The following is a 17,885-nucleotide window of genomic DNA, read 5'->3' on the forward strand; positions in this document are numbered from 1 at the left end:
ACTTTAGGATGTCGAAGAAACTTTTTGATAAACTCTTTGAAAGTGTGAAAGAAAATATTACAAGAATGGATACCAAGTTGAGAAATGCAAAAAAAAAAAAAAAAAAAAAGCATTCACTTTAAGGTAGTTAAATTGAGATGGTCATTACTCGAGACCATACATTTCTCTTCTCAACTCTATTGCTACATTCATCACATTTTAAGTTCCAGATGGTTGTATAATTTGTGTAATGAAATCTTCCGTGTTTATTTGGTCCACTTGTCTGGAAATAACATACTGAATATTTTTCTTCTTCTACTGCATTTCCCACAGTGGTGGGATCGGGTGTGTGAACTGAGTTGCTCCATGGAGCTGTTTTACGGCCGAATGCCCTTCCTGATACCAGCCCTATGAGCGTTCACTATTGTGTGTTTCTGTAGTGGTTGGTAGTGTGATGTGTTGTATGAATATGAAGACGAGAGTGTGGGGAAAAATACAAACCATACCGTACACAGTGAAAATTTCCGGCCCCACTGGGAACTGAACATGAGGTCCGAAGGCCAATAGGTTGACCATTTAGTCAAGGAGCTGGACATCATTCATACTGAATATAATTTATTTAGTACAGTTTATAGTATTTTGAAATGGAATACATAACATGAAGGAACATGAAATGCACAATGACACTGAATAGAATACAACTGAAGAATGTGAAGACCCCAGTGTACAGTAACGGTTTACCAGCTGCCGCCAGTTGGGGTTGCGAGATCTGCCTCAGCTGCTGCTAGCGGAAGTGAGCTACTTCAAGGTCTGTCGCTGAGACAGAGTAGTTCAGTGTTTCACAAGCACGAGCAGCTGATAGCCAATTCCTGTTGCCTAGCATGAAACGACCCTTAATGCATGACGCTACGCAAAGTCCTAGGGCAAATATTTGACATAAACAGAATAAACATACAAAAAGAGGAAACAAATGAGAGAAATCTTACCTGTTGATCTTCATTTTGTCCTTCTTTCCAATGTTTACACATCTGATTGCGAGCTGCAGCAGCATCTTACGATAATGCAACTTGAGGTTCCGTATCTCTCCAAGATCGAGCAGCTGAAGCTCACTTGTGCAATTCACGGGGAGAAATTCCAGTCACATTCTTCAAATATGAAGTAATAGGAGGATGTGCTCAGCATCGACCCATAAACAATAAGATCTTACGACCGTTTGCTCTCATTTTGGCGTCCACACTTCAAAGCCAGTCTTCAAAAATCTTTCATAGTGACCCAGGATTTCTTATTGTTCGTGTATTTCGCGGGGAGCGTAGCAAAATTTTTGAAACAACACGGCTTTGAAAATTGCCAATTGTCAGTGGAGGCAGTTTTTCACTTCCATCACTATTGACACATAACAGAACTGTTACGTGTTGTTTGCTTTGTTTTCCCGCTGTAACGTTTTCCCCCTTTGAATGCCACTGTATGTCCAGGCATTAAATTAAAAAAGAGGCCTGTCTTGTCCGCATTGAAAATGTCCTTAGGAGCGAATCAAGATGTCAGTTCTTTCACACGATTTTCCTTCCCATTTTGCACAGTCTTGGCATTGACACTTCTGCTTTCCTCAGACACATTATGACTGCCAATACCGTGTCTAACCTGAAATTTGTGTAGCCAGCTCGATGAAGCACTAAAATCTTAACTACAACAAGTCTAATCACCAGTTCAGTGCCTTTTCTCAAAGCATTGGTCCACTGACTGGAATGCCTTTTGCCCCTATGTTCCCTGAACCACTGTAATAAACAATCTTCCAGGCATTTGTATTTTCCGTCCTGAATGCGGGTCCACTTATTTGTCATAACACCTAACAAATGCGTGCTTTCATCAATTTCCACAGCCTTAGCTACAATAGTATGTAAGATAGACAGAGCAATCCCCAATTTCTTAGCAATTTCAACTTGTTTCATGTTGCCACTTTCCTTCACTGCATTCAAGATGAGTGATTTTTCAGTAATCGTAATGGTCGTTCTCTTTCTTTCAGCCGTGTTCACTACTCACAAATCTCACGATGTTAATCACAACTCGGTCACATCTGAAGCACAAAACACCAAAGAGTATGCTCAAAAATAGCTTCTAGGTCGCTCACGCTACCAAACATGTGCGTAGAAGTATGATTTCCAAGAAAAGTACAGTGCGAGGCATAAGTTTGTGTTTAGAATATTTCTTGCAATTTTGAAGACAGAAACCATCGTACCGGGCGAGTTGGCCATGCGGTTAGGGGCGCGCAGCTGTGAGCTCGCATCCGGGAGATAGTGGGTGCGAACCCCACTGTCGGCAGTCCTGAAGATGGTTTTCCGTGGTTTCCCATTTTCACACCAGGCAAATGCTGGGGCTGTACCTTAATTAAGGCCACGGTCACTTCCTTCCAACTCCTAGGCCTTTCCTGTCCCATCGTCGCCATAAGACCTATCTGTGTCAGTGTGACACCTTTAAGGTCTTATAATATAAGCATATAAGCATAAAAATTGTGTAAGTGAAAGACATATAAATGAAATAAATCGCTGTAATACATATAGGATTTTGTCAGGACTGCTGTAAAAAACATATAAGTGTAGAAAACGTATGTGTGAAACATATAAAAGAAGTTTTACTGTATTTCATCTCTTAGAAATATACTACTCCTGAAGATAGCAGCCAGTTTGATATTTATATCATTAGTTGGCCCTCCACTTAATGCTGAATATTCCACAAAGGAATGAATGGTTAAAAAAGTGCATTATTATGTGGATTATCAATGTTGTCTGACACTTGCAGACAGATCTCACACTCCACTCCTGACAAGGAAAGCATCTGGAAAATATTTGAAATGTATGCCATGCTATCTTCTTCTATTAACCTTGTCCAGGGAGCTCCTGGGTTGGACAGTAGTTAATTGACCTGAATTTTGCCCTCTCTTTACTTTGATCCATTATGATGCTTTGTACAGGCTATTATTAACCCTTATCCCTTGAATTAAAGTTCTCCATGTTATCTCCACTACTCGTATTTTAAATGTGAATTTCTATCTTATGTGACCTGTATTCATCTTTCACGATTTTGAAGATAGCACTTGCTCTTAAATGATGTATTTAGGCCTATAAACATTTACAGAAAGCTGTACTGGAGCAAATAAAAGCAATATGTGCAATTTAAGACACATTATTTTAAATTTTTATTATTATAACTATCATTATCACATACAGATTGGTTTCGTTAGTAATTTCACTGAACAAATTATCAGTAAAATGCAATTGAAAAACTCTAATTCTGGTTTCATACCTCACGGTGGTTTGTAGCGTGAAATCACTGTAAATGGTGATTTCTTGAAATCGGGATCTGTTGATTTATAACTGCACCAGCTGTCAGCATCAGCTACATGTTGGGTTATGGTACACAAGCTGACCATCACGGGTTCACTTGTGGGTGCCGTCAAATGCTATTAGATATGTTCATTAGGGAGGTGTGAAAATACTGTGTTTTTTGTACAATTACCTGACATATACACATTGAACAGTACACTGTATATGACTAGGAGAGCACATGGCGACCATGTGCGTTCACATGCGAGAGTGGACTGGACACAGCTGACGGCTACGCTGCCATCTAAATAATAGATTTTTGACTGGCTATCAAATAGTATCTGGATTTTACAAAGTTCCACGCTGATGGCTAAGTGATGCCAGATGAGTGGTGGGTGATACAATGTCGTGTCAGGCCTCGTCCTACACGCGACCAGAAAAAGAATATCGTAATGTCGGGACTCACCCGACAGACGAGGGGTACGGGTTAAGGTAGGCTTAACATGCTCAAATCCTTCAAATGCTGCCATGTTTTAATGAGGCTGCCCCTAACCTGAAGAACCGATGCTACGTACTGGATTCTAGAGGTATTTTCTACACTGGGGGTCCAGCACCCACCTAAAAGAGCTCCTCTGCCCAAAGCCATTTGCTCCTTTAGCGAGTCAGGTTTTTTACTGCTCAGCATTGAGTCACTCACTGGCTGTGTGGTCTACTCCATACCATAGCAGGTAACACTGGCCAATATGATATTAATGCTAAAATTTGGCAAAATATATCAGAGAGAGTAAAAAGTGTGTACATGTGTGTTTTTAAGTGTCAGCTGGAAAAGGGACCATCCTGACACCTTTCTCTTATCCAAACTTCAAGCACTGTGAATGACCTGGTATTATGCAATATGCTCATGAAATGTCACTACAAGAACCTACAACAAGTTTATTTTTACTTACGAGAATCTTGAGGCAAGAAGTTTTATGAATTCAGTAAGCATGTCAAATGATTCATGATTTAAGGTGTCTGTATGATCTACTAGGAACACAATGGATGCAGACTCCTCTTTCAGTTCCAATAAATCCTTTAGCTGATATAAAATTATACTTCCCATAAGGTCTGGTTCTGAAACAACAAAAGTAAATATATCTTTTCTAGGTGAGAATGTAACAAATGCATGATTTGGTTTACTGAATTATTAATTTCTTTCAAAAGTGAATATGAATTTTCAATTTAGGCTTCAGGATAGATTGTGGAAAAATACTCAGCCAGTATGAAATAGTTTAATTATATAAAGCAATGGGGATGTGAAATTATGGTTCTATAAGGGAACTATCAACAATTTTTGGATTCCAAAATACGAAGGGAAAATGTTTTGATTTATATTTCCGTGGGCTGGAATAAATTTAATTGAAACCTTTTGGCATTGTTAGAACAGTTCACAAAAAGTAAAATCTTTCAGCAGTTTGTTTCATTTCACATGTCATAAACAGAAAGAAAGAGTATAATACAATACAAAAGATTTAAGATTCAACTATTAGATCAGATGGGAATTGTCAAATCTATACATCCTGTATGATCGAATGAAACTTTACTTCCCCAGTGCCTGTAAACTAGAGCCTACATGAGTGTAACAAGGCAGCTTAAGAACTTTGAACATGGAATCATCATAATCATCATCATCCTTCTTCTTCTTCTTCTTCTTCTTCTTCTTCTTTTGGTCTTTCTTTTCAGTTCTGAGTAGGTTGTACATTCCATTATCTGACATGATTTGGTGCAGACATGGTATTCCTGCCTAATTTTATCCTTCTGTGCAGCCCTCTGGTACTGTGTTATGGTGAAGTAAGTGGTCTACCATCTGCCTCTGATGCCAAAGACATCTCGATTCTCCTGCTCTAGTAAACACCAGATCATTCATTACTCTGTTCATTAGTTCTCTGGCATCTACATTTATTCTCACTTTCGGATCCTTTGCATCTTTCAGAGATTCATCTGCTTTCCAAACTCATCCATTTGAACAATTTGGGGCTTATTGACAGAACATCAGAAGATATGAAAGTATTCAGTTTGTTCCAAGAACATATATCATCCAAATCAAGAATCTGTTTTGTCAAGTCAACAACATGTTGACCACATCACAGTTAATCTCTACATTTCTCAACACCTCAAGTTAGAAAATTTCAATTATTTGAGGGATTCAATCAAACCAAGGTCTACGTTCTGTTTCAAAATTTAATAAGCCCTTCAGAATGAAACACAGTGTTTCAAACAGGATGTTCTCTTCATCAAGAAGCACTAGTTTTAAAGAATTTCCTAAGATGTGCAGTGTTTTAATATGTTTTCAGTCCCATTCCAAGAACACAAATTCTTTAAATTCAAACCACATGAAAATGCACAGCTCCTTTTATATTAATTGAACTAATGAATGCTTATAATACAACAGAGGATTCATGCATTCATCACCAAATTCATGTGCAGTGTTTTAACTTTTTTTTTTTTTAGAAACATTAATTTAAGAATTCCTAAGAAGGGTATGTATGTACATAGATTTTTAACATAAAATTCCACTGTTTTATTTTTTACCACAGTTTGTCAGCTGATGATGGCTTAAAATGAACTAGAACATATATTGACCAATTGTAATTCATCACGAGTAATACAAGTATTGATTTGGTTGATCTTAATTAACATTTTATTTTGTAACTGATAACTGTCAGTACAGATCACACTGTAATGATTACTCTGTCCATCCAGCAATCTCCGGCACCACCAGTTTTCCAAAGCTTCAAGTCTCCTCTCCACTGCTTCCACCATCCGTGTCTCTCTGCCATATGCCATCATCAGTCTCTTGATTAGTTCAAACTTGAGATTATTAGATATAAACAAGTTTTTCTTGGAACTTAAAGTAATTAATTACCTCTTGTCTTTTGTTATTCTGTTCCCCAAGTAAGCAGTTGTCACTTCTCCCAAAACATTTCTCTAGTTTGACTCTCAAGGGTGTATCTCTGTCCTGCACACTACAGACCATCACCTTTATTTTCATTTTATTGGAATTCATACCATAGTGGACAGTGGGGAATTTCTCGATCTCTGTTGGTACTTCTTCTAAATCAACTCTATTATGTAGCTCCCTTTGTGGATCAGTGTTAGAGTGTCAGTCTCTGGATCCCAACATCGTGGATTCAAACCCAGTAGAGGTAGTCAGATTTTTGAAGGGGAGAACACGGTCCATTTGACATTCCATGTCATATGATGTTGGCATGTAAAAGATCTCTGGTAACACATTTGGTGTTTACCCAACAAAATTCATTAAAAACTCAGGCTTGAAAGGGCTAGGAATGGAAAGGAAGCAGCCATGGCCTTAATTAATGTACAGCCCCAGCATTTGCCTAGTGTGAAAATGGGAAACCACAGAAAACCATTTTCAGGGCTGCCGACAGATGGGTTCAAACCCACTATCTCCTGAATACTGCATACTGGTCTCACTTAAGCGAATGCTGCTATTGAGCTCGGTAGAGATTCGGTATACTCTGCCATCTAGTAGTCCGAGAGTTAAATGGAACATTGAAATAGATGAGGAGGCAGCCAGATGGCATCAAATTAAAATGCTTGCGCCTGGTAGCCGAGGACATATGATTATTGTAATATCACCTGCAAACCTTTATGTGACAATCCTCGGACCATTCACTTTTACATCCAATATGTACAGCTTCTTGAATATATACACTGAAAGTTGTAGGAGATGGGGAGCAGCCTTACCTCATACTTTTCTTTCTCTCTGCTTCCTCCTCACTAGTGCCATTTCTACTGATGGCTCTTTCATTTTTATGCAAATTAAATTCTATCCTCCTGTCTTTGTACTTCAATCCTGATTTTATCATCTGTGAATTCTGCAGAGCTACTAATTGTGCAGCTAGTACCAAAACTGTATTTAAAGATTTAAGGACTGCAATTCAAGGTATCAGCACCCACCCATAAACTGCCCATTTTGCCGGTGACTATTAAGCCTTGTGTTTGGTGGTGTATGTAAAAGTGCCCCACCCCCCAAGATCACTGATGGCTGGAGATGTGTGATGTGGTTTGATGAATCATATTATACCATGTGGCAGTCAGACAGGAGAGTTTGAATGTGGCAAATGCGAGGCAAATGATACATGCCAGCCTGCACAGTGCCCAGAGTAAAATTTAATGGAGGTGGGGTGACAGTGCGGGAGAGGGGGATATTTTTCATGGAAGAAACAGGGTCCTCTTATAATACTACAGAGCATGTTGAAGAAAGAAGGCTACAAGGATATATAGAAGAAACAGAGATAAAGTTCCTCAGGTCAAGTATACAAAAGACCAGATGGGATGGCATCAGAGCTGCAATGAAGTGTACTTGACATTCTGGAGCAGTCAAGGTTCTGTTCATGAGAGGTTTGTGGACCATAAGGTTCCAAAATGGAGCCCCGTCTTCAGTCCTATACTACACTTCTGGGATGAGCTAGAATGGCAAATTTGTTCCAGACCCCAACGACCCACATCACCATCAACCTTGCTACAATGGCTGCCTTTCACCCATAGATGTCCCAACACTCGGTAGACAGTCTCCTCCACAGACATTGAGTTGTAATAATGGCCAAATGTGGGCTGGTTTATGTTATATTTATTTCCACTACACACCACATATTATTTCCACTATTTGACAGGATATCTGAGGAACACTTAGAGGACAGTTTCAAGTAGATGTTTGGATACCTTTGATCAAAAAGAGTATTTTGAAAATATCCTTATACTTGTTTTCTAAACATTTCACTAATTATTCTCTCAGTATTGCACTTCTAAACCAAATTTGCTTGCAAACAAATTCTTGAAATACTGTAGACTATTGTTTAGAATCTAGTAGGTATGGTGAAACATTCTGAATCCAAAGAGATATAATCTTATATTTTAATATTTCTCAACTATCATAGCCATAAACAACTGAAAGTTATATTTACTGGCAAAGCAGGTGGGCATAGTAGCTCCCCATCCATCAGCTGAGCATGAGAGTTGGTCACTGCCAAACAATTCGTAGCCAGGATCACAGGTCAAATAGCAAACATCATGTTCCTCAGAAGGAGCCACAGCACAATTAGGAGGATCCCACACTCCTGAGACATCAGGGTCCAACTTCAGGCAGCCTAGAAAATGTAAAAGGTACATGCTTGAAAAAAATACTAGATTAAAAAAAATATGTTCATCGAATCAGTCCAGCATTTTAAATAACTCAGCATCATTTTGTCAGCAAAAAACAGATTAACTCAAGAAATTAACGGCAGGGTTCAAGCATATGCAAACTTCTACAGTTCTATACCACAGCTTCTATGGCACAAAATCTTCCCCCCAGAAATCTCAAGTTTCATTGTATAAAGCCTATCTGCTTTTCATCCTAACCTACCTTGACAAAAAGGGACAACAACCAAATAGAGGAAACAGAGATAAAGTTCCTCAGGTCAAGTATACAAAAGACCATATGGTATGGAATCAGAGCTGCAATGAAGTGTATTTGACATTCTGGAGCAGTCAAGGTTGAAATGTTTGGTCATCTGATGAGGATAGCATCAACCTGAACAACTAAAGCCCTTTTTGAAAGAGAAGTATCTGGAAAATGACCTAGAGGCAGACCAGAATATGGATGTATAAAGCAAGTGCAAAAGGACATGCCTAGGAGGAGCCTGGAATGGGAGAAGATACTGGAAGACGAGTGGTAGCAGGAGACACACACCCCCACCCACCACTCTCTTTTCATCACAGATTGTTAAGCTTTTCAGTATTTGGTCCACATGCCTCTGTAAATTAACTAAGTGCTTCCACACCCCTTTATTTGCAGCTAGCTCCATGGCATTGTTTTGTTCTAAAATTCTTATTATTAAATCATTAAAAACTGAGTCTTACCATCATCATCCTGGTCTCATTCTGCTTCTGTCACCTTAGCTGAGCCTGTTATTCTCCAAGGTAAACTATCCTTCTCCAGCTGCCTCATATGACACCATCACCAAAGTCAATTTATGCACACAGTTTTATTCATTATTCCTAACTTAGCCTTTATCTCCTCATTCCAAATACCCTCCTGCCTTTTTTTTTTTTTTTTTTTTTGCATCAGCACTCATTCTTGAAACCTTCATATCTATTACTTCTAACTTATGGAAATGCCATTTACAGCAACTACTAGTTCATGGCATTAGTCTTGATACACCTATCCTACTCTCTTGGGAGGATACACTTCCTAAGCACTTGAAATGGTTCACCTCTCCTATTCTGTATTTCTGACCTGACATTCAATTCTTTGAGAGTCTGTAGTAACATACCCCTGTTGCCATAATGCCTCTGTATGGTCTACATTTGGTCTGTCATGTGGTTTCTCTAGATCTACATAACATAAGCACAACCTGTTTATTCGTCCTGTAGAATTTTTCAGTTACTTGATGCATACTGAAAATTTGGTCCTGACTGTCTGTCGTCTGAAACCATTCTGATTTCATCCAATTTGCAATTTGCCTTGTATAGCCTACTATTAAGGAATTCTTGAACTCAAATTATAATAGCATTAAAAAATGATTTCAAAGTTGGAAATTTACTGAAGAATTTCCTTGGTAAATGATTCCAATTCCAAATTCCTCTTCCTATAAACAAATATTTTTCCCAATTTGTCCTCTTGAATTCCTACTTTATCTTCATATTAAGATCTTTCCTACTTTTAAAAACTCCACTCAAGGGCAACAAATTTATCATAATAATAATAATAATAATGAATTGAATTGATGGTTCAAATATCTTGGAAGTGTTATCTCTGATACTGGTTCTATAGATAAGGAAATTTCCCACAGAATTCAGGCAGGTAGCAACTTTTACAAAATAGTTAAAGACATAATATGGAACAAGAAAATCCCAACAAAATGTAAGAGAGTCATATATGAAACTTATTACATACCAATCCTGACCTATGGTTGCGAAACATGGACCATGAGAAACAAAGATGTTAGTAGAATCCAGGCAGCAGAAATGAAATTTGTCCGTAGCATGATTGGCAAAACAGGGAGGGACAGAGTCCGTAATGAGGAAATCCGCAAGCAGGCTCAAGTTGTAAGACTGCAGGACAAAATAATAGTGCAGCGACTGAGATGGTATGGACATATGCGATGCATGGGTGATAACAGATTACCAAAAAAAAATGTACGAACTAAAACTTGAAGACAAAAGACCAAGAGGGCGACCAAGATTCAGGTACAAGGACATGGTGAAGATTGACATTCAACAGAGAGGACATACTTTGGAAAGCATTGAAGAAGGAGAGAAGTTCAGGGACCGCAACTGGTGGAGAAGCCTCATTTGCCGACCCATCGCTTAAGATGGAACGACGTGGGGTATGTATGTATGTATGTATGTATGTATGTATGTATGTATGTATGTATGTATGTAATAATAATAATAATAATAATAATAATAATAATAATAATAATAATAATAATAATGTTATTTGCTTTATGTCCCACTAACTACTTTTACGGTTTCCAGAGATGCCAAGGTGCCAGAATTTTGTCCCTCAGGAGTTATTTTATGTGCCAGTAAATCTACCAACACGAGGCTGATGTATTTGAGCACCTTCAAATACCACCAGACTGAGCCAAGTTGGAGTCAGAAGGCCAGCACCTCAATCGTCTGAGCCCCTCAGCCCAGCAACAAATATATCAGCAAAGAGTAAGTGTAAAATATTGAACTGTGGTACACAAGGTCATAGATCTTTTCCTTTGAATATGATACACTTCCAATTGTTGGAGTCTTTCAGTAAATTTGTGTATTACCAATTTTAATTCATGTCAAGTTTATGATATGCCATTATCAAAAGTCAATTATCTAACAGGTAGTGCTTTTAAATGTTCATTATAGTATTAATGGGTAACTTTTGTTAAATTATGGTAATTAATCTCAAATTTGAAATTCTGTGTTTTCAAAATAACTCGTTATTTAAACATGGAACTAGACTAGTCTTCCACTTAATTGAGGCCTACACTTTCTTCTTCTCAATATAGTATTCATACTCATCACTCAAAAGACTGGTTTAGGGGTCCTGCAGAACCCACAGCTGCATGAGGGGAGCTTAAGGGTCCCCACAATCAGCCTCCTGTAAAAAGGGTTATTAGTAAAAAAAAAACAAAAAAACAAACAGGGCGAGTTTCTATAAAATCCCTTAATCTTCCAGATGAACGATCAATGTTTTTCAATCATAAAATCTCGTACACCACTGCAATTCAAATTCAAGAGTCGATATCTAATGATTATGATGTGTAGGTGCTGTTCCAGTCTGCTTAGCATGTTTCTTGATTGTGTGTTGGTCAGGTAAGTCCACGCTTTGTCTCCATGATTTATCATGATGTAACATAAAATGAATAGAAAATATTTATCAGGTTCCCATAAGAGAAAGCGTAAGAAGGAAATGAAGAAAGAAACATCACGACAGTAACATACAGTAAACAAATTTGTAAAGAGAACGCTAGATGATAATGTGGTGTGGTGCCTGTGAACGAACAATGTGGTACAAGTACAAGGAATACAAGTAACTAATCTCATTTTGTTCCGTATTGAAGATACAATAAGTAAAATTCTTTCTTGAATAAAATTTCTGTGTCCACCTATTCAATACAATTATATTTTGTAGTGATTAAATTCTACTTGAAATATATTTATATATTTATCGAACAAGTGTAAAGTAATAAAGTCCCCAATGAATGAGTGTAGTGAAAATTAGTCAAATATCATCTTAAATAATAACAGTGAATAATCAGAAGATAGTGCCAGAAATTCAACATTGGTAAATAAACCATTTACTCGTATTGAACATGAATGTAAATGTTCTCTGAAACCAAAAATGTAGGTTCTTTTTTACAACTTGCTTTACATGCGCCAACATAGATAGGTCTTATGGCAATGATGGGATAAGAAAGGCCTAGGAGTGGGAAGGAAGCGGCCATGGTCTTAATTGAGGTACAGCCCCAGCATTTGCCTGGTGTGAAAATGGGAAGCCACGGAAAACCATCTTCAGGCTGCCAACAGTGGGATTCGAACCCACTATCTCCCACAGGCAAGCTCTCAACTGTGCAACCCTAACCAAAAAAAGTAGTAGACTTAACTTCATCTTTAGTGTTGCATAATGAAAATGATACTTCATCTAACTTTCGACTCCACGGAAAGGAGGAAACTATCAGAACTACAAGATTTTTAACGTGTTTCAGTTCAAGTGATCCAGGAAATTGGCTAGAAATTGTACACAAAAATTTTAGAATTAAGTTAGTTAAGGAAGATCCTATAAATATTCAGGCTTCTTTCTTTTTTTTTTTTGCTAGTTGCTTTACGTCGCATCGACACAGATAGGTCTTATGGCGACGATGGGACAGGAAAGGCTTATGAATGGGAAGGAAGCAGCTGTGGCCTTAATTAAGGTACAGCCCCAGCATTTGCCTGGTGTGAAAATGGGAAACCATGGAAAACCATCTTCAGCGCTGCCGACAGTGGGGTTCGAACCCACTATCTTCCGGATGCGAGCTCACAGCTACGCGCTCCTAACCGCATGGCCAACTCACCCAGTGCTAAAATCTTAGAATAAAGTATCCATGCTAAGAGCATGATGTTTCCTACATATAAAGAAACTAGATATTGTTTTAATGTGTACCACTGCTTTCACCAGTATCTATCTATCTATCTATCTATCTATCTATCTATCTATCTATCAATCAATCAATCAATCAATCAATCAATCAATCAATCAATCAATCAATCAATCCTGATCTGCATTTAGGGCAGTCGCCCAGGTGGCAGATTCCCTATCTGTTGCTTTCCTAGCCTTTTCCTAAATGATTTCAAAGAAATTGGAAATTTATTGAACATCTCCCTTGGTAAGTTATTCCAATCCCTAACTCCCCTTCTTATAAATGAATATTTGCCCCAGTTTGTCCAAATAATGAAAAGGTAAAGTGTAATTGGCATATATACTTAGAAGGAAAAGGTTTAGTTTTTGAAACTAAATTAATGAAGACAAATTATGTAATTTCACCATAATGATCATGACTCAAGAGCCTCATCACCCCACTCTGTAAATGAACAATTATAGTACACTTAAATCCTACTACTGGAAGTCTTGGATTATCGAGGCAAGTATGATATTTTTCTATCATGCAACTTGATACCGAAGCCACACTTCCCTCTTTCTTTTTGCTCTAAAATTTAATTAACAAGGAAATTATTGAAGGATTTTTTTCAAATAATTGAATAATACTTCCTATAAGCTTATGTAACTAAAATTATGAATTGGTAAAAAGAAACTTACAGTGCTTCTCCGAAGATCTCATCAGAGCTGAAAAATATAAAGATATCAGTTAGTTATAAGATGACAACTGTGTTGAACACAAGGCTACAAAGACTTTCAAAATCAGTTGATGCAAGTAAACAACCAAACTCTTTCATCATGTTAAATTAAAGAACATACTGCTATTTATATAGGATACTGCAGTCTTGAGGGCTTCAAAATCAGCCAGACTGAAAAACTGTGGTCGTTGATTAGGTCCAACAGAGGCCAAAGCTTCCAACTGCCGCCTGTTATAGCCACCCACACCCAAAGTGAAGATAATATGACCATCAGCTTTCAGTCGGTCAGCCACAACTTTTGGATTGCCATAGCTACGCCCATCTGTCATAAGAACTGAAACAGAAAAGTAAATAATAAGTAGAGACTTTTACTGAAGTATTTCTCAGGAAAATTAATGAATTTTGGAGTGATGTAAAAACATCATTTTAAAATATCAGTAATGGAGGGAACAAAAAAGTGAAAAAGAAGAGAGAAGGAGAGGGCATATAAGTTGCTGGTAGGATCCTAATTAGAGTATGGTTCCAGTGTATGGGACCTTCACCAGGATTACTCGATTCAAGAAATGGAACAGATCCCAAGGAAAACAACACAGTGTGTTCTGGGTGATTTCTGACAAAAGAGTAATGTCACAAAAATGTTGCGAACTTAAGGCTAGGAAAACTTGGGAGTAAGGAGTACGTTTTGAACTGTCAGTGGAGAGATGGTGTGAAATGACATAAGTAGATTTAAAAAACTCACATCCTCATCCCGAGGTGGTGCAGCTCCTTTCAGGCACACCCCCATTGGAGGTGAGCTGCATGTACCATGTCAACCTCATACCAGCCCTCCTGCCATTCTTATATTTCTGGCAGTACCGGGAATCGAACCTGGGCCCCCGAGGACAGCAGCTAATAACACTAACCATTACGCTACAGAAGCGGACACATAAGTAGATGAATAAGCTTGAGTATAATTTTTTTTAAAGTTGAGAAGAAAAGGTGATCAAGTTGGAATTTAAGAAGACAAATTGGGGTAAGTATTTGTTTATAGGAAGATGGATTATGGATTGGAATAATTTGCTAAGAGAGATGTTCGATAAATTTCCCACTTCCTTGAAATCATTTACCATGCAACAACCCTAAATGCAGATCAGTGGTGACTGATTGTTTATTTATTTATTTTACCTATCCAGGACAGCGTGACAAGCTTCAGCAGCCAGCACAATTTCTATCCTCGCCACTAGATGGGGGCTTTATTCACTCCATTCCTGACCCAGTCGTTTGACTGGAAACAGACTGTGGATATGTATACCTATCCAGGACATTAAATTACTGAACTATTTCAACGTGAATATACATTGAAATTAAGTAGATAATAAAATATATGAAACAGATTGACAATGGTAGTCACAATAACAATATGCAATTAAATGTGTCACGAAGACTATAATTCAGCAGTCTGGATAGCCTTGTCAGTTCTTGTTAATAGGACATCCAAAATGCAGGTTTCAACTAACTCTCTGCAAATTAAAAGGTATTCTGGATCCTGCAAGTTTCTGCAAACGTTATTCTGCAGTAAACACTGAATGATGTTTATCAGTTGTTATAAAGTACCCCCCTTTTAAAGCTTGTTTTATAAAGGGACACACCAGTCCTGAGTCTGTTTAACACCTTCCACATTGTATATGTTACATTATAACAAGGAGCAGGCTCCTCTTTGACATTCACCCTTGTGTACAGAACTGCACCATAGTTTTACTCAGCGAATTACAGGTGACGATGGAACTGGCTGTGTCATCCGCAAGAAGCTCTTTCTCAGTGTCACTCTCAAGGTTTGAGGTTCATTCCTGCTTCTCCTTCTCAACTTCTGCTGCCGTTCATCTGATGCCTGGAGGTGCCATGTCCATCAGATAGTAAAGTTTATTGACACGGGTTGGTTTCAAGCAGCCTGTTGAAATATGCCCTGTTTCATTGAGGGTAATATTGTCTTGTGTGAGTGGAATTTTGCCGAATTGGTTCAGCAGCAGAGGAACATAAAGCAAGAGCAGGTGTGTGGAGAACACTTGGCTGTGCCCCCCACGTAGTACCAGTAAGTTTCCAGATGATGTTGTTCCAGGCATGTGCTTCAAGTTTTGTGTCTTCACAGTGGGCTTTGAATGAGAGAGTGTGTTCTAGTTTTACTCCTAGGTATTTTGAAGTATCTTGGGGAGACAGATGTTGGCCTCTGCAGATTAAGCTCAGCTTTCTCCATACTTCTCTGTTTCTCAGGTGGAAAGCACAGACTTAAGTTTTTCCAGGGTTAGGCTTCAGATGGTTTGTATCAATACAGTGATAGACAAGCACTGCTGACAACTTCCTTTCTATCTTCTGAAAGGTTTTGGCTTGAACAGCAGTAGCTGTATCATCAGCATAAATAAATGCCTTTGTATCAGGTATGAACAGCTGGTTGTTTATAGAGTTTTTATACAGCAATAGAACCAGCATGCTGCCTTGAGAGAAGCCATTTTTGAGAGTTCTCCAATGGCTTCTCCTGTTGTCCAAGGTGTTAAAGAACCACCTATTCTGCGGTAAACACTGAATGAGCTGCATTAAACAGTAATCTTCTGTAATGGTGTGTATCTTTCAAATCAACTTCCTATGAGTGTTTGGTCAAAAGAATCTGATATTCGATTGAGAATCATTCTCTCAAGTACTTTGTAGAGATGACAAAGAAGTGACACTGTTTGGAAGTTTCTTGAGTCGGGTCTGTAGGTTCTCTTCCAGATTTCAGTAGCACTACAACTTTTGCTTTGTGCCATATCTTTGGCATCTGCTGTGTTGAGACACAAGCATTCATTAAATTTAGAATCCACTCCTTCAAATGAGGGTTAACATTTTTATCTGTTCTGTTCACAGATCGTCTAAACCAGCAGTATATTACTCTTCTTTGCCTGGATGACAATTTCTATTTCTGCTAAAGTGAAAGAAGTATCACGATAGTCCTTTTGTTTTTCTTCTTTGGAACATCTTTGAAGTGTATAATTTTTAGTTCCCCTCTTGGTTTTTCCATTGAACAATAGCTGGTGAGCTATTTTGTCAGGAGTTACTTTGAACACACCAAGGGGAGCATTTACTAAGTCATTTTTGAGCTGTTTCAGGAGTTTCCAAGCTTTAATGCTGTTCTACTTCATATCTAGCTGAGTCACTAGATTGCACCATTTTTCTCTTCTGGTGGTTTCTATAGCATGGATCAGATCTTCACCAGTCTGGATTGTTTTTTCAGAGAAAGGATCTTCAAAAAGTTTTCATATTTGTCCAAAAGCACCTTTGAGTCTTTATCCAAACCTGGAGGACATTCTGCAGCCACTAGGAATGTGCTTGCACAGAATAGCTTTGACTGCTTCAACAAAATTACGGTATGTAATTCTCTGTAACAGTGTCAATTTCTAGAACTTCTTCTTGTGAGTCAAGCATGAACTCTCACTGTGCTTTTTTAAAATGAAATTGTCCTTTATACCTTGCAGTATCAGGTTTCATAACTGCTTCTATAGCACAGATTATGACTCTAGTTGTGTATATATCTTTTCTTTTTTTTAGCTGGAAAACAATTTGTTCACTTATAAAAATATTATCTGGATTGTACCCATGTTGCCATCTTCCACTGCAGAAGGAAGGAGGTATCTTTGGGTCATGTATTAGCTTCAGTCCCATCTATTTTACCAAGTTCTCAAGGTTTTCTCCATTGTTGTGTCCCTGTATCCCCAGGATGAACTATGGCAGTTGAAGTCGCCCATAACTAGCCATATAGGCTGTGACTGAACGCTGGCTGCTTCTGTGTTAATTGTGCAATTGTGCCCAACTGAATTTTGACAGTCAGAATTTCAGTATATCCTTCTGAAGTCAGACTGATTGATGAATGATGATAAATTATCATATATAGGAAGAAAAGAACACAAAGGCAGAAAGTTGCTTATCTGAGAAGAAATACATTTGGAAGAGGTGGGAGCCCATCCAACAACAATGGTACTAAATGAATATGCAGAGATAATCCTTATCATTTTGTGTTGTCAAACTGTCCTTGTTTCCCTGTCTGTCATTGCTTCTGCTTTCACTAGCCTGTTGTAATATTTATTGTTTATGTGTGTTCCTGTCCTTCTTCTAGATTTCTATATTTGAGGGACATTCATACATTTTGTTTATTTTTACTGTGTATTACATAAATTAATAAGTATAGTTATGAGGGTAGTAAACATGGCCTTGAAG

At 38.1% G+C, this 17,885-nt stretch overlaps 1 protein-coding gene across 1 annotated transcript in view; it reads right to left on the reverse strand.

The window, feature by feature from the left end:
- The window catches only part of LOC136874905 (collagen alpha-1(XII) chain), a 107,084-nt gene that overhangs the window by 35,564 nt on the left and 53,635 nt on the right, over nucleotides 1-17,885 (reverse strand). The window contains exons 10-13 of the mRNA XM_067148608.2: nucleotides 13,786-13,998; nucleotides 13,627-13,653; nucleotides 8,264-8,446; nucleotides 4,244-4,409 (exon numbers count right to left, since the gene is read on the reverse strand). Of these exons, the coding sequence (XP_067004709.2) occupies nucleotides 4,244-4,409; nucleotides 8,264-8,446; nucleotides 13,627-13,653; nucleotides 13,786-13,998 (589 nt within the window). The remainder of the gene's footprint in view (nucleotides 1-4,243; nucleotides 4,410-8,263; nucleotides 8,447-13,626; nucleotides 13,654-13,785; nucleotides 13,999-17,885) is intronic.

The sequence above is a fragment of the Anabrus simplex genome, chromosome 5 (assembly GCF_040414725.1).
Source record: "Anabrus simplex isolate iqAnaSimp1 chromosome 5, ASM4041472v1, whole genome shotgun sequence".
NCBI classification, from domain to species: domain Eukaryota; kingdom Metazoa; phylum Arthropoda; class Insecta; order Orthoptera; family Tettigoniidae; genus Anabrus; species Anabrus simplex.